The sequence below is a fragment of the Eptesicus fuscus genome, chromosome 20 (genome assembly GCF_027574615.1).
Source record: "Eptesicus fuscus isolate TK198812 chromosome 20, DD_ASM_mEF_20220401, whole genome shotgun sequence".
Lineage (NCBI taxonomy): Eukaryota > Metazoa > Chordata > Mammalia > Chiroptera > Vespertilionidae > Eptesicus > Eptesicus fuscus.
Genome location: NC_072492.1, coordinates 42,681,750 through 42,709,294, shown reverse-complemented (window position 1 = coordinate 42,709,294; position 27,545 = coordinate 42,681,750). Strand labels below are relative to the sequence as shown.

Sequence of the window (27,545 nt, the reverse complement as noted above, 5' to 3'; positions counted from 1 at the left end):
TCTATCCTAAGCCCTTCCTTGACTCACTGTCCCCAACTTTAATAAATGTACTCTCAAAACCAAACCAAAACAAAACAAAACAAAAAACCCCCAACAAAACAAGAATTCTCACTTGGGCCCTAGCTGGTTTGGCTCAGTGGATAGAGCATCGGACTGTGGACTGAAGGGTCCCGCCCGGGTTTGATTCTGGTCAAGGGCACATGCCCAGGTTGCGGGCTCTACCCCAGTGGGGGTTGTGCAGGAGGCAGCCGATCAATGATTCTTTCTCATCATTGATGTTTTTTTTTCTCTCTCTCTCCCTCTCTGAAATCAATAAAAATATATTTTAAAAAAATTCTCACTTGCATAAATGCTGTCTGTACTCCATCAACTTTAAGGTTGCTAGGCTCATATTATATACTACTTGGAACATGCTTTTATACTAAAAAATATTTGTTTACTTCTTGAAGTTCAAATTTAACTGTGTTCCGTATTTTACCTGGCAACCCTATCAATTTATCCCAACAATATGCATTGTATCTATGAGATGTGTCAGGAGCTGGCCTATCTACCACCTGCCAAGCACCATACCTAGCTGCAGTAAGTCTAAAACCACCAAAAGCTAAGGGGAAGGCTCAGTTGGAAAAATCTCGCGAGAAGCACACCATTAATCCTTTTCACGGTAGTTCGGCGTCCCTCCCTCTTCCTCTCTCTCGCAGGATCACGGTTAATCTCGCGATCTTTGGGAAGTTCCGTTGGGGAAGATGGCGGCGGCCGGGAGCACCCTTCCCTTCTTGCCGCCAGGGACTTCAGACTGAGCCTTCTCGGGAAGAGTGGGGACTGCTGGTGCCCTGCCTCCTGGGAGCCCCAACTACCTTGATTCCCCCGTTAGTGGTGGGGAAGAGCTTCTCCAGTTGTGCAGGACTCAGGCCTTCCCCACTGTCAGGATGAAGGCTCTGGGGGAAACCGAGGGTGAGTGATTGAAGGGGAAAGCAGGGGGGCGCGACACATCTGGGGGGAGCCAGTTTGTGAAAGGAGCTGGGGGTCCGATGCCTTCGCGGAGGCCACTCTCTCGCGGGCGCCTATGTTTAGTACAGACATTATTACTAGAGTCCGTGAGGCGGGATTTGTGTGAGTTTTAGATTCTGACTGTGCCTTCCCTGATGGTGGAGAGCTCCGACTTGGTGGTGATGGGGACTCCCAACTTCTGTGAAGGTTTCTTGCTTAGCTAAGGGCAATCAGTTGGGCCTCAGGGCATTTTAATCCTAAAGTTGTGGAAGACCAGGCGAGTGAATCTCAAACGTCTGGATAATGGCATGAGAAGAGTAATACAGAGCTGTGTGTCAAAGTACTAGAGGATGTTTGGGCGTGAGTGAAATGATTAGGTCCTTGTGATATATTGAAAGCCAGCAGTTCCCTAGAACGTCACCGTGTTCAGAACTTGTACTCATGTGTATGCGTTGATTTTCATCCTTTCAATGACTGGACCAATTCAGAACTGAAAAATAGCTTTTCAGTGGAACCTTACTTTGATTCTCTAAAGTTACTCCAATTTTAAGTGCTTCCTTCGTATTTTGGACATAGTTTTCTATTACTAATACTGCTCACTGTATTATTTTGTACTTGTCTTCTCCACTTTATATTGAGCTTTGTACATCAGGGACCTTGCCTTACTCATTGTATAGTTCCTGGGACATAAATAGTTGCTCAAAAAAAAAATGCTTAATTTGAGCTTTCATATAATGATATTTATCAGGCTTCTCAAGGAAAAGAAGGGGGGTGTTTTTTGAAGGAGAGGACAAAGAAGGGTTTACTCCTTGGGTGCAGAGGAATGACAGGTGTAAAATGAAGCAGGAATTTTGTCTAGTTTGCTCACTGCCATTTCCCCTACCACATAAAATATGGTTGAACGAATGAGTCTTGAAAGGGGGAATTCCTAGAAATGTGTCCAGACTGTAAACTGGCTGAAATAGCCCCCAAACCAGTTTTCCAGAAGAAGATGGAATTAGAGGGAGGAGCTTAAATCTTGATTTAGAAGATGTCACTGCCTCAACTCTGATTGCTAACATTCTATTCTTTTTTTAAAAATATGTTTTTATTGATTTCAGACAGGAAAGGAGAGGGAGAGAGAGATAGAAACATCAGTGATGAGAGAGAATCATTGATTGGCTGCCTCCTGCATGCCCCTTACTGGGAATCGAGCCTGCAATCCGGGTATGTGCCCCTTGACCAGAATCCAACCCAGGATCCTTTAGTCTGCAGGCCGATGCTCTATCCACTGAGCCAAACCAGCTAGGGCCTATTCATTTTTCAATGACATCTTTTTTTGTAACATTCCACAACAAATAAACTTTTCCTCCTTTGAATTTCAATTAGTAATGCATCTTTGTGTGTTTTTTTTCTTTTAATAAGAGAAATTTTATTTAGAAAGTTACAGAAGTAGTAGAAGTGAGCCAGCTGGGCTGCTAGGCTCAGGAAACAAGTTACAGAAGCAAAAGAAGGACCCTTGGAGCTTAGGAGAGGAAAAGGCAAAAGTAACGGGCCTGGGGGGTGGGGGAGGGAGAAGGAAAGGAAGGGAAAGGCTTGGGCCTGCCCCCCATAAGGAGATCAGCTGTGTATTGGTTTTTAAGAGCATATCTCATTTTGCTTTGTGTGATGGTTATTTCCACATTAACTTATCCACACCCTTTCACAGATGTTATCTCAGGCATATTGTGTTTTTGTATTGCCAGTCACCTCTAGCATAGACCCTTGCTCATCCTAAGCAGTACAAGAATTCTCAAAAGGAGCATTTAAGGACAAGGAGATTTGTTCACCCCCTGATTTCAGGAGCCAGTCTTTTCTACCTTTCTTTTACCTCTGCTAGAAACTAATTCTTTAGCTTTTGACATCTTCCCTCTCTCTCTAGTTATAGTTTGAATTAAAATAGGAGAAATCTGAATGACAAATAAAGCCTGTTTTCTTGATAATACTTATAAATTGTGTCTCTTAAAATTATGTAAAAAAATGAACAAAGTTTATATTTTTCACATTGAAAACCAACTAACCATAGTAAGGCCAGATTTAAATGTGTGCTCTACCTATCTCATCAAGGGATATCATACATATCATGAAATGATTTTGTCACTAAATTTTAGTCCTGATCTTGAAACATAATTAGAGATTTTTGTTTGTTTGTTTGTTTGTTCTCATTAAATGTTTGAATAGAAAGCAGTCCTGTTCTGTGGTGTTCATTAGGTTAGGCCCATAATTTATGTGTGTTCTTGTCACTAAAAATAAATTCTTTGTATGTTTTGAAGTAAATGATATTGAAAAATATTTTAACTGAGTTCTTACCAGGATGACATATGGGAGGGTTGTTTGCAAGAAAAACTATAAGGTCTTGAAATAAGAGTTTTTAACAATGTCTTCTGATTTATATTGTAGAGTCGGAAAAGCTGAGTAAGATGAGTTCTCTCTTGGAACGGCTCCATGCAAAATTTAACCAAAACAGGCCTTGGAGTGAAACCATTAAGCTTGTGCGTCAAGTCATGGTGAGGATTGTGGTGTGTGCTTTGATAATTATTTAATAAGCTAAGTTCCCTGTGTCAAATTTTTCAAACTAGCTAATATAGTGTGTCTTTTGTTTTCTTTATCATAAAGTTGATAGCCACCATGTACTCAGGTGTTTTAAGAATCTACCTAAGCCCGGCCTATGTGGCTCTGGTTGAATGCTGACCTATGAACCAGGAGGTCACGGTACATGCCTGGATTGTGGGCTCGATCCCCAGTGTGGGGAGTGCAGGAGGCAGCCAATCAATGATTCTCTCTTATCATTGACTAGAGGCCCTGTGCACGAATTCGTGCACCAGTGGGGTCCCTCAGCCTGGCCTGTGGGATCAGGTCAAAACCAGCTCTCTGACATCCCTCAAGGGGTCCCGGGTTGTGAGAGGCTGCAGTCCAGGCTGAGGGACCCCACCGGTGCACTATCGGGGCCAGGGAGGGACGTGGGAGGACTCCAGAGCATGTCCGGCCGGTCTCACTCAGTCCTGATAGGCCAGACCCCAGCAGTAAGCTAACTTACCGCTTGGAGTGTCTGCCCCCTCCTGGTCAGTGCAAATCATAGCTACTGGTTGACGGGTCAACTGTCTGCCCCCTGGTGGTCAGTGCACATCATAGTGAGCAGTTGAGCAGCCTTAGCATATCATTTAGCATATTAGTTAACATTTATTGGTTCTTGGAAACTGCAAATGATGTATAGTGAAATGATGTATAGTAAAACCAATATTACCATAGGCCCGTGGTCAGCAAACTGCGGCTCGCGAGCCACATGCGGCTCTTTGGCCCCTTGAGTGTGGCTCTTCCACAAATACCACGGCCTGGGCGAGTGTATTTTGAAGAAGTGGCGTTAGAAGAAGTTTAAGTTTAAAAAATTTGGCTCTCAAAAGAAATTTCAATCGTTGTACTGTTGATATTTGGCTCTGTTGACTAATGAGTTTGCCGACCACTGCCATAGGCTGGTTGATATACATAAGAGTTAAGTTCCTATGGCATAGTTCTGATCACAAAACATCACTGAAATTCTGAATAAAGACCCAGAACACTTTTAATATTAAACATCGAACCCTAGCTGGTTTGGCTCAGTGGATAGAGCGTCAGCCTGCGGTCTGAAGGGCCCCAGGCTCGATTCTGGTCAAGGACACATGCCTGGGTTGTGCGCTCGATCCCCTGTAGGGGGTGTGCAGGAGGCAGCCGATCAATGATTCTCTCTCATCATTGATGTTTCTCTCTCTCCCTCTCCCTTCCTCTTTGAAATCAATAAAAATATATTAAAAAAATATTAAACAAAGAAATAAATGTGAGCTATACTTCCATTTAAGAAATATTAATGAAAATAAGTGAGATAATATTTCCAATTTGCTGGAATAAATTCAGGGTCTTGGGTGGCCAGAGCCTATCCTGGTAGCTCAGGGCGCAAGGTGGGAGGGAACCCACCCTGGACATCATGCCATTCCATTGCAGAGTGCACACACACACACACACACACACACACACACTCACACACTCACTCACATTCTCAGTCAGATGGGGACAATTTAGACATGGCAGCTAATCTAATGTGCCTTTGGGACACGAGTGGAAACCCAGAGAAAACTCACACAGACATGGGTAGAATGTGCAAATTTCACACAGTGGCCCCAGCCAGGAATCAATTTTTGTTTTCTCAGTGTTATAATGAGATGAAGTTACTTGAGGACCTGCTATAATTCTGTTGTATGGATCAAATCAGATAATGGATATTAAAGTGTCGGGTTGCTAAAATACTTTTTAACTAAATTCTACAAATATATGTGCATTTTCTGGCTCAAGGTAGTGTACATGAAAGGAATTTAAATTGCCCTGGCCAGTGTGACTTCGTTGGTTGGGCCTCGTCTCATGCACCAAAAGATTGCCTGTTCGATTTCCTGGTCAGGGCAATATATAGTTATGGATTAATACCTGGTATAGGGCGTGCTGGAGACAGCCAGTCGATATTACTCTCTCACATTGTTGTTTCTCTTTCCTTCCCTTCCTCTCTCTCTAAAAATCAATAAAAATATTTTTTAAACGTTTTAAATAAAAGAATGGCAATTTTTACAGTCTGAGGACTCAGAGATTGTCATTTTTTAATTTTTACTGGGAGTACAAGGCAGCCATATTCTAGTTTGAAATATGTGCTATATAAATGATATTGTTATTAGAGAGACATTATGAGATAGAGGAATTTCAGGTGGCCACTAAGGACCCCTTTTTATGGGGGTACCAGTGCTTTGGTTTAGTTACCATAACTTCTATTGTCTACTTTTCACTTTTGCAGATTCAGAAACTTAACTTTACTGGTATATCAAGACTTTGAATTGTTTACAACTGATATACTAACAAAATCTCAGTAGATTAACATGTAAATCAGAATGCCAATTTATTTATTTACAACAGAGGGTCTATCTTTCCAGTTACCAAAATACTATATTCATTGACCAGAGCGCCTCCTTGCATATTCAAGGTACAAGGGAAGACAGATTATTAATTAATCAGATGTTTGTTTTGTGAGATTGGAATTAGATTAAAGATAGGAATTAGGGCATGGAAAAGCCTGAAAAACTACCCTTATATCATAAAACTGTTCACATTTCTGGGGATTCTAATGTTGTGCAGAGAAAAGCTTCTTCCCTGGATGGGGTTAGAAAATCTATGCCAGTTTTTTGGTTTTTTTTTCTTTTCTCTTTGGGAATCCCTTTTCAGGACTACACAATCTCTTACTTTGACTACTGTGTGGTTGTATATCTTAGAATAATTAGGGAATTGCCAAATCTTGTGAGCCACCCCATTTAACTGAGTAAATTTTAGGATGTAGTCCCTTCTACAGGAGGCTGATCTCATTTATTACATTTTGATTCTTCCTGATTTCCCCCTTGAAGTTTATCTTACTTTATTTTATTTTTTTATCCTCACCCGAGGATATGCTTTTTATTGATTTTTCAGAGAGAAAGGAAAACATCGATGTGAGAAACATCGATCAGTTGCCTCCCATGTGTGCCCCAACCAAGGACCGAACCCACAACCTAGGTATATGCCCTGACCAAGAATTGAACCTGCAACCTTTTGGTGTATGAGACAACACTCCAAACAACTAAGCCACCCAGCCAGGGCATGGCTATCTTACTTTAGATCTGGGAATACCTTTTCCTTTCTTCTGTATATGGATATGGATGTATCCATGTACTATATGAACTTTCTTCCTTTGGCTGGATGGACAGAGCAACGGTTAAGAATATATTTTTTAAAAGTCTATGGACTATCTAGAGCAGCGGTCGCCAACTGGTGGTCCCCGGACTACTGGTAGTCCGTGAGGTCCGAAAGGTTGGCAACTGCTGATCTAGAGTATAGAGAGAATATAGAATATATTCTACATATTCAAATATATAGAATATATTTGAGCCAGGGCTCAAGTAGATACAGTCTATAGAGTATCCTGAAGTATTACTATTAGGATAATAGATATGCTTATCTAAAACACTGTTAGCTTGGTTAATTTTTACCTCAAATGTTTTCCCACTTAATACAGGAGAAGAGGGTTGTGATGAGTTCTGGAGGGCACCAACATTTGGTCAGCTGTTTGGAGACATTGCAAAAAGCTCTCAAAGGTTTGTAATCATCTTTGAAATATGCTGATTTCTTAAAACCACCTGTTTAAGAAAGACTATTTTACACTTACACTAGAAATATAAATTGAAATAGGTCAACTTTCTATGCTAGGTTTTGGTTTTGGTTTTATTATGGAATTGAGATGTGCTCTTACCTGATGTTTTGAAAAATTTATTTTGATCCTATTTTAGAGGCTGGTAGAGACTCAAAAGATAATTGATGAAGCATAACTATAGATAGCAGGGGAAAGTTGTTGTTTTTTTTCACCTTTACATGTTTTCTTCTAATTAGTTTTCAATAAGAAAATGGACATTTTAACGCTAAAAGATTTTTACTTTGTTTCTAGACAATGTTTTCAGGAAAGCAAACATAAAATTTAAATTGTGAGCTTGATTATTCATGCTTATAATTACCTCATGTTTTTTTGGGGAGAAATGAAAGTAAAAAAATATTTTCCTCTGATGCAACACAAATGAAACTTACTCAGCTGAATATTGGTTAATTTTTTCATTGTGATAAAATATTCATAACATAAAACGTATCATTTTAACCATTTTAAAATGTACAGTTCATTGGCAGTAGGTACATTCACATTGTTGTGTATCCATCGTCACCATCCATCTTCAGAACTCTTATCATCTTCCCAAATTGAAACTGTGTACCCGTCAAACAATAACTTCTCATTTCCTCCTCTCCCCAGCTCCTGGCAACTACCATTCTAATTTCTTTCTGTAAGAATTTGACTTCTCATAATAGTAGAATCATAAAGTATTTGTCCTTTTGTGACTGGTTTATTTCACTTAGCATAATGTCTTCAAGGTTCATCCATTTTGTAGCATATATCAGAATTGCCTTTTTAAGAAAGCTGAATAATATTTTAATGTATGTATATACCACATTTTGTTTATTCAGCCACTGATGAATGGTTATTTCTACCTTTTGGGTATTGTAAATAATGCTGCTATAAACACTTGGCGTATTTATATATTATTTTATTTTATTATTTTAAAGAGTGGGTTTATTAAAGCTGGGGACAGTGAAACAAGGAAGGGCTTAGGATAGAAGAAGCAATAGGAGAGAGTCTAGGTGGGGCTGCTTTTGTTCTCTAGAAATGTCATAGGAATGAAATGAGCTGAGGCGGGGCTACTTTGGCTCACTGGAAAGTCAGAGAAAAGAGGCCGTGGAGACAGGTTCAAGGGGTTAGCTGTCCATTGCTCCCCTGATTGCAAGTCTTGTGGGGACCCTAAGAGTTTAGGAAATGCACACCTTAGAGGGAGAATGTCTGTTTTTATGTTGGTTTTGATGTTAATCTTCCTTATTCAAACATTAGCAGATAACTGTATCTTCTTTAAATTAAAGGTAACTGTCCCAAATGAGTAAAGAAAAAGGGAGAAGAGAAAGATCCAATAGTTTTTTCAAATATATTTTTAAAAATTGACTTTAAAGAGAAGAAGGGAGAGAGAGAAACATTGATAAACATTCATAGGTTGTCTCCCGTAGTATGCGCCTGACCGAGGATCTAACCCTCAATCTGGGTATGTGCCCTGACCTGGAATTGAACCTGCCACCTTTTGGTGTACTGGACAATGCTCCAACCAACTAGGTTATACCAGCCAGGGCTCAAATAGATTTTTTTTTTTACCTTTATTACTGCATAGGCCATAGCTAACCCTTACCAATGACCTTTGTGCAAATTGTAAGCATTCGAACTATGAATGTGTTTATCACTTTGAAAGAATTGTCTTTGAAGAATACAATTTAAGTTATTTGGAGCATCCTTTGTGATTTCCTTTTTTCACCCTTTCATAGTAACATCTTTACCCGCAATGACTGATCGTTTGGAGTCTATAGCAAGACAAAATGGGTAAGTAGACAGACCCTCTGAAGGCAGAACTGTTTAACTTAGTGTTGACTTTGGGTGGCTTTATTTATGTGTCTTCTATTAATTTTTGTTTTGATTTGTTCCTGCTAGACTGGGCTCTCATCTCAGTGCCAGTGGCACTGAATGTTACATCACGTCAGATATGTTCTATGTGGAAGTGCAGTTAGATCCTGCAGGACAGCTTTGTGATGTAAAAGTGGCTCACCATGGGGAGAATCCTATGGTATGTGTTGTCGATATTTCACTGGAATCTGTGGGGTTTACTTAGGGACATTACTTTTAAAATGAATTGTTGGGGTTTGAAATAGCTTGGGTTTAGTGTTTTCATGAGCCACTATAGAGGTGATGTGATAGGCTACATCAGTAGCTTTAGAAGGGGATTTAGAGTAATATGGGTCCATCTCTAACATCATCCAAAAGCTTTAACAAGTGGAAACACCAGAGGAACCCTTTCCATTTCATATACACAAACATGAGCCTCAATTGAACAATAGGTGCTGGGGTTTCAGAGATAATTAATAAAGTTTCTATCCTCAAAGAACTTATAATCAAGATGGACAGATAATCTTGTATGTAGCTGATGTCTCTGAAAACTCCTATAAAAGGGATGAATCTAAAATGTGTGTAACCAGACAATTGGATATGGATTCCAAGGATGGCATTAAAGAGAGGTCCTAATGTTTTAAACAAGCTACTGAAAATTGATTCTTTTTTAAACTATTTCATATATTTTGATCTTTAATTTCCTGTCCCAATCCCATGGTTTACCAAGTAGGAAGAAGATGTTTTTTGATATCTTAATAATGGCATGTGTGCTAATAAGAGAAAAATTCTTGGTGTCTTCAGAGTTCTTAAAGTAGTTTAATGTTTTAATATAATTTCTTTAATTTCAGAGCTGTCCAGAGCTTGTACAGCAGCTAAGGTAAGCAAATAACATAGTCCCTGATATTGGCAGACAATGCTGTTCTTTTTTTTTTTTTAATACATTTTATTGATTTTTTTACAGAGAGGAAGGGAGAGGGATAGAGAGTCAGAAACATCCATGAGAGAGAAACATCGATCAGCTGCCTCCTGCACACCTCCTACTGGGGATGTGCCCGCAACCAAGGTACTTGCCCTTGACCGGAATCGAACCTGGGACCTTTCAGTCCTCAGGCCGATGCTCTATCCACTGAGCCAAACCAGTTTTGGCAGACAATGCTGTTCTTTATAGCTAGGTTTTGAGGCCAGTCAAAAGTTACCTTCCTGAGGAACAAATTTATTTTCTTGAGTCAAGATTTTTCAGAGTCTATACTTGTTCACTTTCAGAACTGACTTGATTTCTTACCCTACTCAATCTAGTCCAGGATTTTTCAACTTTAGCAGTGTTAATAATTTGGATTGGAAAATTCTTTGCTCTAGGGGGCTGCCCTGTGCACTGTAGGATGTTTAACGGCATCCTTGGTATCTCTCCACTAAGTTGCCAGTAGTAGCTCTTGAGTTGCAACAATAAAAAATATCTGCAGATATGCCTTAGCCAGTTTAGCTCAGTGGATAGAGTGTCGGCCTGCCGACTGAAAGATCCCGGGTTCGATTCCGGTCAATGGCACATGCTCGGGTTGCAGGCTCGATCCACAGTAGATGGCATGCAGGAGGCAGCTGATCAATGATTCTCATCATTGATGTTTCTATCTCTCTCTCCCTCTCCTTTCCTCTCTAAGATCAATAAAAATATATTAAAAATATGTATATTTCCAGGTATTGTCAAATGTCCATTTGAGGGTAAAAATCACTCTTGTTTGAGAACTACAGACGTAGCCTTTGGAATTCTGTATGGAACAAAATAAACAGCACCTAATTATTGAATTAGGGAAGGCTTGAAAAAATTGGGTCTATTCTATAAAAAACTTTTTTCACTTTAATTTTGAGAAAAATTGTTTTATATTTAAGGCATAAACTCCCATCATAGTATAGTGCTAGTCTTGAAGAATCTCTTTTGTCAATTGGTGTTTTTTTTCCTCCAGGCTTATCTTTTCCCTTTGAATTGAATAGAAATTTCCATACTTAAATTTAAACCCAAAATTTACTTTCTGAGAATTTAAAAATATATATTTTATTAATTTTTTTACAGAGAGAAAGGGAGAAGGATAGAGAGTTAGAAACATCGATGAGAGAGAAACATCGATCAGCTGCCTCCTGTACACTCCCTACTGGGTATGTGCCTGCAACCAAGGTACATGCCCTTGACCGGAATCAAACCTGGGACCCTTGAGTCCGCAGGTCAACGCTCTATCCACTGAGCCAAACCAGTTAGGGCGGGAATTTTTTTTTAATTTAAATTCTTTTTAAAAAAAATATATTTTATTGATTTTTTTACAGAGAGGAAGGTAGAGGGATAGAGAGCTAGAAACATCGATGAGAGAGAAACATCGATAAGCTGCCTCCTGCCCACCCCCACTGGGGACGTGCCCGCAACCAAGGTACATGCCCTTGACCGAAATCGAACCTGGGACCTTTCAGTCCGCAGGCCGACGCTCTATCTACTGAGCCAGATCGGTTTCGGCTAATTTAAATTCTTTATTGTTTAAAATATTACATGAGTCTCCCTTTTCCCCCATACTTTCTGGGAATTTGAGAAAGTCATACATCAATTTTATGTTTTAAATATAGTGAAGTTGCCCTGGCCGGGTAGCTCAGGTTAAAACATCATCCTGATACACCATGGTTGTGGGTTCCATCCCTGGTCAGGGCACATAAAAGAATCAATCAGTGAAGGCATAAATAAGTGGAACAATAAATCGATGTTTCTCTCTCTCCCTCTCTCTCGCTCTCTCTCTTTTCCTTCCTTCCTTCCTTCCTTCCTTCCTTCCTTCCTTCCTTCCTTCCTTCCTTCCTTCCTTCCTTCCTTTCTTTCTTTCTTTCTTTCTTTCTTTCTTTCTTTCTTTCTTTCTTTCTTTCTTTCTTTCTTTCTTTCTTTCTCCCTCCCTCCCTCTCTCTTCCTCTCTCTCTCTCTCTCTCTCTTCCTTTCTTCCTTTCTTCCTTTCTTCTTTCCTTTCTTCCTTTCTTTCCTTTCTTTCTTTCTTTCTCTCCCTCTCTCTCTCTTTCTCTCTCTCATTAATAAAATAAATAAATAAAGTTGAAGTTCTCTGTTGCAGTTCTGTTGAAGATGCCACAGAGATGTCTTAGAAAGGGTGGTAGTATTGAGGAACTAAGTTTTACACTCATATTTCTCAGTGATCTGGTTAGTGTGCTTATAGCCAAATGCACCAAATTTGAACCAGCTTTAAAAAATTGCAGTGCAACATAAAAATAACCTTTTTATGATTTAATTAAACCAATAATTTTAGCAAAGCTATATTATCACCTTTGTCCAGAAAGGTGGACATTGGCTTAGTCGACCAAGCCAGTATTTCTGGTTCTAATTTGGAGTAGGAGACTGCTCCAACTTAAGAACTAGTCGTATTCTAAAGTTAATTTGTGCCTTGGCCAGGTTGCTCAGTTGGTTAGAGCATCATCCTGATATGCCACAGTTTCAGGGTTTTGTGTGTTTTTTTAAAATATATTTTATTGATTTTTTACAGAGAGGAAGGGAGAGGGAGAGTTAGGAACATCGATCAGCTGCCTCCTGCACATCCTCCACCGGGGATATGCCCGCAACCAAGTCACATGCCCTTGACTGGAATCGAACCTGGGACCCTTCAGTTCGCAGGTCGAGGCTCTATCCACTGAACCAAACTGGTTAGGGCTCAGGGTTGTTGTTGTTGTTTTTTTTTAATGTGTATGTTTTTTTAACACGAGGATATATATTTTTAATTGACTTTTAGAGAGAATGGGAGGGAGGGGAAGAGAGAGAGAGACAAACATTGATGTGAGAGAGACACATCTATTGGTTGCTTCCTGCATGTGCCACGACTGGGACTAGGGTTTGAACCTGCAACCCAGGTATGTACCCTTGACCAAGAATTGAACCTGGAACCCTTTGGTGCACGGGCCAATGTTCTAACCAGCTAGCTATACCAGCCAGGGCAAGGTTGTGTGTTTTACTCCTGGTCTGGGCACATAAAAGAAGCAACCAATAAATGCATCAATAAGTGGAATAACCAATTGATATTTTTTTCTCTCCCTCCTGCTCTCTAAATTCAGTAAATAGCCTAGCCGGTGTGGCTTAGTGGTTGAGCATTGACCCATGAATCAGAAGTTCTTGTTTCATTCCTGGTCAGGGCACATGCCCGGGTTGAGGGCTTGACTCCCAATTAGGGGCTTGTAGAAGGCAGCCAATCAATGATTCTCTCTCCCTCTCCCTTCCTCTATCTGAAATCAGTAAAAACATTTCTTAAAAATCATTAAAAAAAAATAAAATAAAGTTAATTTCTGAGCATGTTTGGAAGTGGAACCTCCGAAAGAATATTAGCCTTTATGCCTGATATTTTTAGTCACTTTGTATAGATTGTAATTCTAAGGTGGGGAATATATTTTGCTGCTGCTCCTGTTTCTTTTTATTGTTTTCATGGCCCTTCTAGCAGTAAGTATTCAATAAATGCCTGGCCAGTTATCTGACATTGTCAGAGCAATTCAGCTTTCAAGAGATTTTTTTTTTAAGTTTGAAAAGAGATGTAGAGAGTTAGAATTGTTGTGTTGGATTCCTAAGCCTGCCCACAAAAGCCCATTTGACTAAGAATCCAAGCCTGTTTTTTTCCTCGTGACATCCACTCATCTCGTTACATATTAAAAGGAAAAGGAAGTACCCTAGCTGGTTTGGCTCAGTGGATAGAGTGTCGGCCTACGGACTGAAGGGTCCCAGGTTCGATTCCAGTCAAGGGCACATGCCCGGGTTGCGAGCTCGATCCCCAGTGTGGGGTGTGCAGGAGGCAGCCGAGCAATGATTCTCTCTCATCATTGATGTTTCTATCTCTCTCTCCCTCTCCCCTCCTCTCTGAAATCAATAAAATATATAATTTTTTTTAAAAGGTAAAGCAAGTGATTTATTTAAAATGTCTCATTTGCCCTGGCTGGTGTGGGTCAGTGGTTAGAGCGTTGGCCTGTGCACTGAAGGGTCACTGGTTCGATTCCCCATCAAGGACATGTTCATGGGTTGGAGGTTTGATCCCAGGCCCCGGTCTGAGTGCATGAGGGTGGCAACTAATTGATGTGTCTCATATCGATGTTTCCCTCCCTCCCTCCTCCCCTCTCTCCCTCCCTTCCTCCCTCCCTCTTCCTTCCTCCCTTCCACCCTAAAATCAATGGGAAAAATGTCCTTGGGTGAGGAAATAAATAAATAAGTGGCTTATTATTTAGGAGCAAATTAGTATATAAATTATTAGGTATTTTTTACTGTCTTTTTAAAAAAAATGTTTTTATTGATTTTTAGAGAGGGATAGGCAGATAGAAACACCAATGAATTGGCTGCCTCCGCATGCCCCCCACCAGAGATTGAGCCTGCAACCCAGGCATGTGCCCTGACTGGGAATCAAACTGGTGACTCTTGGTACCTGGGTCAATGCTCAACCACTGAGCCACACCGATTGGGCTTAACTATCTTTTATATTGCTTATTAACACCTCCAGAAAAATGGGCAGAACAAGGAAAGCTTTTCATTTTCTTTTGCTATTGTTTTTAAAAATATATTTTTATTAATTTCATAGAGGAAGGGAGAGGGAGAGAGATAGAAACATCAATGATGAGAGAGAATCCTTGATCGGCTGCCTCCTGCCCGCCCTCTACTGGGGACCGAGCCCACAACCTGGACACATGCCCTTGACCGGAATTGAACCCAGGACCCCTCAGTCTGCAGGCCTACGCTCTATCCACTGAGCCAAGCTAGCTAGGGCTCTTTTGCTATTTTTGATTAATTCTAGAAACCTGGCTGGGGGGAAAAAGAATAGAGCAAATTATGAAAATTAGTTTAAATAGCCATGATTTTTGGCACTTTGCTGTTAAGATTGAGTAGTAAATATATCTTTTATTCTCCTCCCTCTCCCCTCTTCCCTTAACTCCTTATAGGGAAAAAAATTTTGATGAATTTTCTAAGCACCTTAAGGGTCTTGTTAATCTTTATAACCTTCCAGGAGACAAGTGAGTATTTTTATTTTTTTGCTATTGTTGGAAAAACCAATATAAATCTATAACTATTTTGTGCTTAGAAGTTTGCCAAGCCTTTTGCCTTTTGCCCTATCTCATTTGTGATTTCTAATAGTACTGATAATCTAGAGCTCACCTTCCAACTCTTAAAGTTATTTTAAATAATATCTGCATTAATTCATTATGCTAAAAGAGACTATAATCCTTGAGATGTCTTCAACATATTGATTTCTGGGCTGAAAGAAATTAGTTGTAGAACTGGCTTGTCATTTTTACTTTTATCCTACTTGGGATTCTGTTAACCTGCTTGGCTCTTTTAAATAGAAATAAAAATTAGCTTTGATAGATCACTGAATTATTATTATTTTTTCTTTTAAGTTTAGAAACACATTTTAATTAAGATCTAAATACAGTTCCTAAAATATGACTTCTCTAGAAAACCGTGGCTACAGAATAATACATTGCATCTATCATGTTAGAATGTGCATTGTATTCAAATACAAAAACTATAAGACAAACCACCAACCTTCAACTGAGCAAAAATAGAATGCCTAAGGAACAACATAGATGGACTCACAGAGGCTGGGCTGTTTTACTTCAAGCACCATAAAAAGAGAGCACAAATGCATGGATTTTCGGGTATATCCATTGAGTTGAACTTTTGGCACTAGGAATATCACTATAGATTTTTATTTTTTATTTTTTAAAATATATTTTTATTGATTCCAGAGATGAAGGGAGAGAAAGAGAGAGAAACACCAATGATGAGAGAAAATCATTGATCGGCTGCCTCCTGCACACCCTATGTTGGGGACTAAGCCCGCAACCTGGGCATGTGCCACGACTGGGAATCGAACCATGACTTGCTGGTTCATAGGTCTATGCTCAACCTCTGAGCCATGCCAGCTGGGCCTCACTATGGATTTAAAAAAAAAAAAAACATTTTAAAAGTTTTTTGTTTTTTTTAATGGATATTTTAGTTGCCTTCAATATAGACTTGCCCTTTAGGTTTTCTGTATTAGAGAGAAAAAAAGAGAGAGGGAGTGTGTGTGTGTATTTTTTAATGATTTATCTCTTGTTCTCTTTACTTTCTAGCAAACTGAAAACTAAAATGTACTTGGCTCTCCAATCCTTAGAACAGGATCTATCTAAAATGGCAGTCATGTATTGGTAAGACTGACTAAGGTGTCAATTCTATATGACCATTCTGAGTACCCCATTCTTAAATATAGGGCATTCTTTTTTATATAGGGCATTACCAGGGTCCTATTATATGGAGTTGGGCAAAAGAAGGCTTACAGTTGTTCGTATGGAAAATAATACAAGGATGAATAAATAATACAAGAATAAACTCTGTTTTTCATACAACTGTAAACCTACTCTTGCCCCACCCTGTATATATTTATATGATAGATGTATATTCCTATACATCTGTATTTTATCTATATTATACATCTTGTTCATCTCCTTTCACTTCCCAAATGATGATTGTATTCCATTTTCTGACTGTCAGTATCCCTAAGTTGTTGGTTGGTATTCCCTGGGTTTTATCTGAAGTCTTGTCAAACCTGGCCTCCCATCTAATAAATAATAGTCTAGTTGTAAGTTTTGTTTGCCACACTATATATTGCTGTATACTTGGAAATAATCCTTTCACTTGGAAGGTGAAATAAAATTGTTATATGCCCAAATACAGGTCAGAGTCATTAATTATATGTCTTTTAAGAGCTGAAGTCATTTTCACAATGTGTACTGATACCTTCAGGCTTTAATACAAGCAAACATAGATCATTTGTCTTGCAGGAAAGCAACCAATGCTGGTCCCTTAGATAAGATTCTTCATGGAAGTGTTGGCTATCTCACGCCAAGAAGTGGGGGTATGTGATCCTATTTTGCTTATTTAGAAAAATGTCTGATTTTTCGTTGAGGGGTCATTACTTAAAATTTCACCTTGGACCAGGCCGGTATGGCTCAGTGGTATGAACTGGGAGGTCACGATTCTATTTCTGGTCAGGGTGCATGGCCAGGTTTCGGGCTTGATCCTCAGTGGGGGGGCATGCAGGAGGTAGCTCATCGATGATTCTCTTTCGTCATTGATGTTTCTATCTCTCTCCTCTCCCTTCCTCTCTGAAATCAATAAAAATATATATATTTTTTAATTTCACCTTGGGTTTATAAGCAGAGGGAGAAAATTATTAGTCATTTCTAAGGTATTAACACCTGTCTTCCCTACATTTTATATTTTTAATTGTGAAGTAAATTGTTGCCACTAGAATCAATACTTATGCTTCTGTCATATGTCATAAGCTGCTTTAGAGCATGAGTCTTCATATCTGTGAAACTATTTCCTGTAGTTTATAGAAATGGGAATATTTTTCTTTATTTGTAATTTACCTAGTAAAGATGTAGTGATAAGTTTTACTTTTCATAGGTCATTTAATGAATTTGAAGTACTATGCCTCTCCTTCTGACCTGCTGGATGATAAGACTACATCTCCCATCATTTTGCATGAGAATAATGGTAAGACTTTAAAGCAACTGAAGGTTTTTATCAGTGTTTAAAAAAATTTTTTTTTTAAGTTTGAATGCCTGTGCTTGTACTTCTTAGTTTGCTACTCGTAATGTTTGCCATCCCTGTTAAAGTTTGCACCTGATACAGTCACACACATACACACACACACACACACACACACACACACACGTATACATATCTTCATATATAAATATGTACTTTTATATATATGTGAATAAGTAAGTGAGTGAATTAAAGGATATAAACCACCCTGACTTGAAATAATCCCCTTTAATCATTACTTTAATGGTGAAGAAATTGGCCATCTTACTAAAGAATTACAATAATGGATGTTATTTTCTCTTTGCACTTTAATACACTAAAACAAAATGAGAAATGGCCTAATACCTCATTTGATCCCCTTTTAACTTCAATCATTGATTATCCTATAATCATAATTCTATTTAAATACATTCTGAAGTTGGAGAAAATAAGCAAATATCAGTAATGAGCTTTAAAAATGTTTTTCCTTGGACTGCATTATTTCCTGTATTTTGTTTTATTTACTGACAGAAACACTGGTTGGTTAGAAAGGTAACTTCTAGCATTTCTAAGTTATATAGGTATTACAGTATCAGTTAAAATAGGTCTGACAAATCATGCATAAGTTAGTCTGTTTTTTGTTTTCTTAATGTTAGGGTCCTTACAATTTGTGTTACTTTGGAAAATATCCTTTTTCTTTTCTCTTCCCAGTTCCTCGATCTTTGGGCATGAATGCATCAGTGACAATTGAAGGAACATCTGCTATGTATAAACTCCCAATTGCACCATTAATTATGGGGTCACACCCAGTTGACAACAAATGGTAAGTTAACTATAATTAATCCTAGGGTAGCAAAGTCCATTTTTTATCATCAAGCCCAGTTTTAAGCCAGTTTCACTTGGCTCTTCCCTCCCTTGACTTTCTAGAGATTGGCTTTTTGTTTTATCCATTTAATTTTTTTCAATGTTTATTTTAATGTTCCTTCGAAGTTTGCTCATGGAACACATTCTCTGTCCTGAGAGAGAAAGAAGAGAACTGTGCTAATTCCCCTTTTTAAATGATTGCTCCTTTTTCTCTCATGGGACTTAGTTGGTTTGGAGTTACATTGGAGCGATAACTAGAAAACATGCTTCAGGGTAGATATTTGATTAAATACTTTAGGGTTAACAAATAGGATGTTTCCGAATTGGGGGAAGAAAGTATTGATAGGCATTGTGAGTATGTTTATATGAAGCAGACATTTCTAAGAATGGGTGTTTAGATTTTTCATTTTCATATCAAGTCAAAACCCAACCTACCTCTTCTTTTGTTTGAAGGACCCCATCTTTTTCCTCAATCACCAGTGCCAATAGTGTTGATCTTCCTGCGTGTTTCTTCTTGAAATTTCCCCAGCCAATCCCAGTATCTAGAGCATTTGTTCAGAAAATTCAGAATTGCACAGGTGAGTTATAAGTATCAGTAGCTCATCTTGTTATAAGTATGAAAAAGCAAGCTTCAATTTCAGATTATCTTAGACCTCTTTTGGTCTTGTAGGCCTCAAAAAAGTATTGATGGGTATAGATGTTATGGTACTTGGTACTGAAGTACTTTTTGAATAAATGGACAAATGAAGTAGAAGTCATGAAGGGAAAACTGAGCTGTCAACGTTTTGATCTTATTGTGATCATTATATTGGTCCTTTCCCCCCTCCCCCCAGGAATTCCATTGTTTGAAACTCAACCAACATATATACCCCTCTATGAACTGATCACTCAGTTTGAGCTGTCAAAGGACCCTGACCCCATACCTTTGAAACACAACATGCGATTTTATGCTGTAAGTAAGACTCTGTGGGCTGTTGTAGGTAATGTTTGGACCCCAAATGAGAATCTTCCTTTATAGGATTACTGAGGTTAAGTATTCTTTTGGACTGCTGGATCATATCGTATTTCCTCAGTCAGGCAGGAAATTACAGAAATCTCTGGAACATACTGAAGAAAGAGCATAAGCTTCTAAGTCAGGAAACAACATACATTTCATTATTGAAATTTCAGATGAAAGTTCCTTAATGGTATTTGGACTTTTACAAGCATATAAGTAGGTGTTAAATATTCTTATTGTTTAATTTTTCAAGTGCCATGAGCTTATAATCTGGAAAGGTCATTTATTCAGATGCATACAGAGAAGAAAGTGCTTGAATGCCCTGGCTGGTGTGGCTCAGTTTGTTGGGCATTTTCCCATGCTCTGAAAGGTTGCCGATTCTATTCCCAGTCAGGGCACATGCCAGGGTTGCAAGCTTGATCCCTGGTAGGAGGCAGTCAGTTGATGTCTCTGTCTCTGTCTCTGTCTCTCTCCCTCTCTCTCTCCTCCCTCCCTCTCTTCCTCTCTCCCTCCCTCCCCCCCCTTTCCCTTCCCTTCCCCTTTCCTTTCCTCTTCCCCTTCCTCTCCCTTGCTCCCTGTCTCTTTCCTCTCTCTCTAAAAATCAATGAAAAAAAATTTTTTTTAAAGGAAAATGCTGGAGTGAATAAATTAAGCAAAGTTTCAAAACCTCATTTTCACTTGAATTTATTGGAATGTTTGATGATAGTCTAGACTAAAGTAGTAGTTCCCAAATTCTGGCTGCATTATAATTATATATAGAGTATTTTATTAAAAATACAGATTATACAGATTTCTGAGGTAATTTTCATGTTAGCTAGGCTAGGAAACCACTAGCACAACATTTACAAAAAAAGGGTTTGTTCAGCCAAGTGGGTAATTAGCCTTTATAACATCAGCTGACCAAAGAGTTCAGTGGAGTTCTATTACTCACTGAGTTTTGAGGTGTAGGTTGTTGTTTAGGATAGTTGTGGTTGGAGTATAATGTGTGAGTAAATAGCATTCATTTCCTTTGTTCTTTTTGCCTAGGCTCTTCCAGGTCAGCAGCACTGCTATTTCCTTAACAAGGATGCTCCTCTTCCAGATGGCAGAAGTCTACAGGGAACCCTTGTTAGCAAAATCACCTTTCAGCACCCTGGCCGGGTTCCTCTTATCCTAAATCTAATCAGACACCAAGTGGCCTATAATACCCTAATTGGAAGCTGTGTCAAAAGAACTATTCTGAAAGAAGGTACTGTCTTTCCTTTTGATATCCTTACTAATAAATGGAAACTGATAACTCCAGTGATTTTCTAATTTGGTAGCCCATCATATTACCTGTGGAACTTTTAAAAAGACAGATATTTGGTTTCCATATCCACATGAACTGAATTAGAACCTCAGTGGGAGGTGTTGGGAATCTAGTTGAAGCTCCACAAATAATTTGATGGAACCAGTCTATAAATTAGCATATGGAAACCACTGTGGGTTATTTGGGGGTGGGGAGGGTTGTGTTTGCAATGGACTTAGTTTTTCTCTGCATACAGTGCTATAATTGGTTAGCTAAGGGCCTGAACCCTGCAGTTGAATATAAAGTAGAACTTGAGATGCTGTAGGAAGAAAGGACTTCCTGATATCTAAATTTTAGGTTAAGACAGTTCTTTTAGTCCTGAGTATATTTCCTCCCTCCATTCTTTGGAGAACTTAATCATATAGTTTAAAAAAGGATGAAACCTGTGCCTTTTTCTCCCAGGATTCTGGAATGCTGGTGTTTTCCAAACAGCTATTAGAAGCTTTGATATGAATTTTGGCTGCTCTAGTTAACCAGTTACTTTTTACCTTAGTTGTAAAACACTTCAGTGAAAGAGATGTATCAGTGCAAATGCTAGGCAAGAAGAAACAGGGAAGGTAAATCAGGAGATATTTTTTATGGGAATAAGAACTGCTTTAGAAATAAGAAATTTTAGAGAGCATATGCAAATATGCCTATGGACCTTCTATTTCATGTATTTGAATCCTAGGAGAGTTCTTCAAATAGCTTCAGGGCACCTAAAAATGAGTTTTTGTATGGTAGTTACCAAGTTAGTCCTACAGAGATGTTTTCTGCCAAGAAAGTATGTGATCCTTGATTCTGGGCTGCCAACATGTTTAACTTAAGAACATATGACAGATATGTGTGTATTTGGTATAACTATATCATTTTAAATTGTAGCCCTATATCCTTGCTCACCAGATTATGGGTTGCACAGTGAACAGCTGCAAACACTGATAGAAAGCAGGGTTTATGGCAGTGGTTCTGGATGTCTGCTTATCAAACAGAATGAGAAACTCCTCTTGGCCACATTAATATTCCGAATTCACTTTTAAGGCAGGGTGTTTATATCTTTCAAGGTCTTTAACAATTTAGGGATTAAATGCCTTCATTTTAGAAAACTGAAATTTAGTTCTTTGTTTCGGAGTATTTATAACATAAAAAAAGGCAGATGCCTTTTATTACCTGTGAATGATATAGTAGGTGTGGGATTTAGTTTCCAAGGGAAAGAAAAAATTTCATTCTTTACACTTAGGGATTATTTACTTGTCTCAAGTCTTATATTTATTGATTATTTTATGATGTTTTCTTTGCCTTTTAGATTCTCCTGGGCTCCTTCAATTTGAAGTGTGTCCCCTCTCAGAGTCCCGCTTCAGTGTATCTTTTCAACACCCTGTGAATGACTCCCTGGTGTGTGGTGAGTTGTATGGGTGGCTACCATCTCTCTCAGGGCTGCAGTTTGGTTCCTTCATCTCTTTTTGAAAATTCAGGAGCTGAATCTAACTCAAATACATCTTATATATTTTGTCTTTCAGTGGTAATGGATGTGCAGGACTCAACACATGTGAGCTGTAAACTCTACAAGGGGCTGTCAGATGCACTCATCTGCACAGATGACTTCATTGCCAAAGTTGTTCAAAGGTAGCACTGGCCCTTTTCCATCAGAGTCCCAGTAAGAGGTGTATAGTGTTTTTTTCAGTATTAGAGTGAATTGGAAATTTAGAAGGAAAACATTTAGTCACTGCTTTGAATTCACTCTCCTCTGCTTTCAATTCTAAAGCAATATGAGCTTTGGTTTTTAAAATATCATTATGAGAGTAATAGGGTATAAAGTAGGTAACTTCAGGCCTGGCATTAGGGTTCTTGTAGGAGGAAGAGAGCTGAAATAAAATGTAGGTCTTTTTAAAAAATATATATATTTTATTGATTTTTTTATAGAAAGGGAGAGAAACATCAATCAGCTGCCTCCTGCACATCTCCCACTGGGGATGTGCCCACAAGCAAGGTACATGCCCTTGACCGGAATTGAACCTGGGACCCTTGAGTCTGCTGGCTGACGCTTTATCCACTGAGCCAAACTGGTTAGGGCTGTAGGTCTTTTTTTACTTATCCTCTTTGTAACATGTCAGTGACAGTATGTGGGAAGATACTTAAGCCAGTCAACTTTCCAGAAACATTGTGTAATTTTGAGATTTTTCTTGAAAAGATACCAGTGGGCCATTTTGTAAACAAATTTTATTGGAACAGAGCCATGTCTGTTCATTTACATATTGTCTATGGTGGTTTTGCAGCTAAAATGGCAGGATAGTTAGACAGAAACCATATGATCTTCAAAAGCCTAAATTGTTATTAACTGGACCTTTAAGAAAGGTTGCTGACATGTTCTAGAGCAAATGTTTTCAAACATAGGTTTATAAATATAAATTTATAAGATAGAAAGTGCTTTGCTTTAAAATAAACAAGATTTCATACCAGTAGTAGCACTTTTTACAGTATTGTTTTGGGGTGATCTAAGCCATTAAGGTTTAGAACTTAGATGGGTAAAGAGATTTTTCTAGTGGTTGATTAATTAAGATAAATCATGTATCCCATTAATCACATGTCATGCTCCAGAAGGAAGGCATTTTGTTACTGAGTTAATACCAGTTTTATTTTAGTTAATTATAATATCTAATTCTTTGGATTCTTGTTTATGGTTAGTTTGTTTTTGGTGATGCTTCAAAAGAGATTGACGATTGCCTACTGGTCCATATTCTCTTTAATTTACCCAAAGCTCTGGCATTTCACAGAACTGTTCCTGCCTTTGGGGTTATTTGCCTTACCTGAAAATTGCATTACTGCAAACCTCTGAGGACATATCTAAATCTCAGGAAAAATTAAAAGCTTCTTTTCTCTAATGAAAACTTGGTTTCATTCAGCAGCTAGTGCAATGTTAATTTTTTTCTTTTTCCTTCTTATCTTACAGATGTATGTCCATCCCTGTGACGATGAGGGCTATTCGGAGGAAGGCTGAAACCATTCAGGCTGACACCCCAGCACTGTCCCTCATTGCAGAGACAGTTGAAGACATGGTGAAAAAGAACCTGCCCCCGGCTAGCAGCCCAGGGTATGGCATGACCACAGGCAACAACCCAATGAGTGGTACCACTACACCAACCAACACCTTTCCGGGGGGTCCCATTACCACCTTGTTTAATATGAGCATGAGCATCAAAGATCGGCATGAGTCGGTGGGCCATGGGGAGGACTTCAGCAAGGTGTCTCAGAACCCAATTCTTACCAGTTTGTTGCAAATCACAGGGAACGGGGGGTCTACCATTGGCTCGAGTCCGACCCCTCCTCATCACACGCCGCCACCTGTCTCTTCGATGGCCGGCAACACCAAGAATCACCCGATGCTCATGAACCTTCTTAAAGATAATCCTGCCCAGGATTTTTCAACCCTTTATGGATGCAGTCCTTTAGAAAGGCAGAACTCCTCTTCCGGCTCACCCCGGATGGAAATGTGCTCGGGAAGCAACAAGACAAAGAAGAAGAAGTCATCAAGATTACTACCTGAAAAACCCAAGCACCAGACTGAAGATGACTTTCAGAGGGAGCTATTTTCAATGGATGTTGACTCTCAAAACCCTATCTTTGATGTCAATATGACAGCTGACACGCTGGATACACCACACATCACTCCAGCTCCAAGCCAGTGTAGTACTCCCCCAACAACTTACCCACAACCAGTACCTCACCCCCAACCCAGTATTCAAAGGATGGTCCGACTATCCAGTTCAGACAGCATTGGCCCAGATGTAACTGATATCCTTTCAGACATTGCAGAAGAAGCCTCTAAGCTTCCCAGCACTAGTGACGATTGCCCACCCATTGGCACCCCTATTCGAGATTCTTCAAGCTCTGGGCATTCTCAGAGTGCCCTCTTTGACCCTGATGTCTTTCAAACTAATAATAATGAAAATCCATACACTGATCCAGCTGACCTTATTGCAGATGCTGCTGGAAGCCCTAGTAGTGACTCTCCTACCAATCATTTTTTTCCTGAGGGAGTAGATTTCAATCCTGATTTGTTGAACAGCCAGAGCCAAAGTGGTTTTGGAGAAGAATACTTTGATGAGAGCAGCCAAAGTGGAGATAATGATGATTTCAAAGGATTTACATCTCAGGCACTAAATACTTTGGGGGTACCAATGCTCGGAGGAGATAATGGGGAGACTAAGTTTAAAGGCAATAGCCAAGCTGACACAGTTGATTTCAGTATTATAGCAGTGGCTGGTAAGGCTTTGGGTTCTGCAGATCTTATGGAGCATCACAGTGGTAGCCAGAGTCCTTTATTGACCACGGGAGACTTAGGGAAAGAGAAGACTCAAAAGAGAGTCAAGGAAGGCAATGGCACCAGTAATAGTCTGTCAGGGCCAGGATTAGATAGCAAACCAGGAAAGCGCAGTCGGACCCCTTCTAATGATGGCAAAAGCAAAGATAAGCCTCCAAAGCGGAAGAAGGCAGACACTGAGGGAAAGTCTCCATCTCACAGTTCTAACCGACCTTTCACCCCACCTACAAGTACAGGTGGATCCAAATCTCCAGGCAGTTCAGGAAGATCTCAGACTCCCCCAGGTGTTGCCACACCACCCATTCCCAAGATCACTATTCAGATTCCTAAGGGAACCGTGATGGTGGGCAAGCCCTCTTCTCACAGTCAGTATACTAGCAGTGGTTCTGTGTCTTCCTCAGGCAGTAAAAGTCACCATAGCCATTCTTCCTCCTCTTCCTCATCTGCTTCCAACTCAGGCAAGATGAAAAGCAGTAAATCAGAAAGTTCATCAAGTTCCAAGTTAAGTAGCAGTATATATTCTAGTCAAGGGTCTTCTGGGTCTAGCCAGTCCAAAAATTCATCCCAGTCTAGTGGAAAGCCAGGCTCCTCTCCCATTACCAAGCATGGGCTGAGCAGTGGCTCTAGTAGCACCAAGATGAAACTTCAAGGGAAGCCATCATCACTTATGAATCCTTTAAGTAAACCAAACATATCCCCTTCTCATTCAAGGCCACCGGGAGGCTCTGATAAGCTTGCCTCTCCAATGAAATCTGTTCCTGGGACTCCCCCATCCTCTAAAGCCAAGTCCCCTATCAGTTCAGGTTCTAGTGGTTCTCATATGTCTGGAACTGGTTCAAGCACTGGCATGAAGTCTTCTTCAGGGTTAGGATCCTCAGGCTCTTTGAAAACTCCCCCATCATCTAATTCTTGTACAGCATCTTCTTCTTCCTTTTCCTCAAGTGGCTCTTCCATGTCATCCTCTCAGAACCAGCATGGGAGTTCCAAAGGGAAATCTCCCAGCAGAAATAAGAAGCCGTCCTTAACAGCTGTCATAGATAAACTGAAGCATGGGGTTGTCACCAGTGGCCCTGGAGGTGAAGACCCAATGGATGGCCAGGTGGGGGTGAGCACAAATTCTAGCCATCCTATGTCCTCCAAACATAACATGTCAGGAGGAGAGTTTCAGGGCAAGCGTGAGAAAAGTGATAAAGATAAATCAAAGGTTTCCACCTCGGGGGGCTCAGTGGATTCATCTAAGAAGACTTCAGAGTCAAAAAATGTGGGGAGCACAGGTGTGGCAAAAATTATCATCAGCAAGCATGATGGGGGTTCCCCTAGCATTAAAGCCAAAGTGACTTTGCAGAAACCTGGGGAAAGTAGTGGAGAAGGGCTCAGGCCTCAGATGGCCTCTTCCAAAAACTATGGCTCTCCACTCATCAGTGGTTCCACTCCAAAGCATGAGCGTGGCTCTCCCAGCCATAGTAAATCACCAGCATATACCCCTCAGAATCTGGATAGTGAAAGTGAGTCAGGCTCCTCCATAGCAGAGAAATCTTATCAGAACAGTCCCTGCTCAGATGATGGTATCCGACCACTTCCAGAGTACAGCACAGAGAAGCATAAGAAGCACAAAAAAGAAAAGAAGAAAGTAAAAGACAAAGATCGGGATCGGGACAAAGACCGAGACAAGAAAAAATCTCATAGCATCAAGCCAGAGAGTTGGTCTAAATCACCCATCTCTTCAGACCAGTCCTTGTCGATGACAAGTAACACAATCTTATCTACCGATAGGCCCTCAAGGCTCAGCCCTGACTTTATGATTGGGGAGGAAGATGATGATCTTATGGATGTGGCCCTGATTGGCAATTAGGAACCTTACTTTTTAAGACAAAAAACATGGCCAGAGAGAAACTAATAAGTTTATAGGCAAACCACCATCAGGGGTGAGTCGGACAGGTGGTGTTTTAAGAATGTTAAATGACATATCCTTGATACTGAGCTGGGTGAATTTAGAAAAGCATAGCCAGACCCTACTAAAAAGACCATGGGTTTGATTATTAAGAATCACTGTTCCTTTGCCAGGAAAAAAAGTTAAAATACTTGCTTATAAAAGGGAGCCGGGTGGGTGGGGCATAGGGAGAGGGAAGGGTGGAAAACAGTTTTGTGGGAAATATTCATATATATTTTTTCTCCCTTTTTCCATTTTTAGGCCATGTTTTAAACCCAATTTTAGTGCATGTATGCGAAGGGCTGGGCAGAAAGTGAAAAAGCAATACATCCCTTGATGCATTTGCATGAAGGTTGTTCACCTTTGTTTGGGTAGTTGTCCATTTGAGACATGGGCAAATGAAGGACTTTGGTTACTTTGGACACTTAAGTAATGTTTTGTGTCTGTTTCTTAGGAGTGTTTGGGGGAGGGAAGGTAATTTTAGCTATTTATTT

At 39.7% G+C, this 27,545-nt stretch overlaps 1 protein-coding gene across 2 annotated transcripts; it reads left to right on the top strand.

Moving 5' to 3' along the window:
• The first annotated feature begins 734 nt into the window (after positions 1–734).
• On the top strand, positions 735–27,219 carry MED1 (mediator complex subunit 1). Of its 2 annotated transcripts, none has more exons than XM_008153804.3 (17): positions 735–951; positions 3,406–3,512; positions 7,064–7,142; positions 8,953–9,007; positions 9,116–9,248; positions 9,919–9,947; positions 15,005–15,076; positions 16,178–16,252; positions 16,886–16,959; positions 17,514–17,603; positions 18,348–18,459; positions 18,954–19,078; positions 19,334–19,452; positions 20,524–20,725; positions 22,107–22,202; positions 22,321–22,426; positions 23,751–27,219. In XM_008153804.3, exons 1-17 carry the CDS (start codon positions 927–929, stop codon positions 26,971–26,973), a joined length of 4,722 nt encoding a protein of 1,573 aa, XP_008152026.1. In that variant the 5' UTR covers positions 735–926; the 3' UTR covers positions 26,974–27,219. The 2 variants fall into 2 exon arrangements, with proteins under 2 accessions (XP_008152026.1, XP_054564939.1); XM_054708964.1 differs by having other exon boundaries at positions 3,406–3,524.
• The last annotated feature ends 326 nt before the right edge of the window (positions 27,220–27,545 follow it).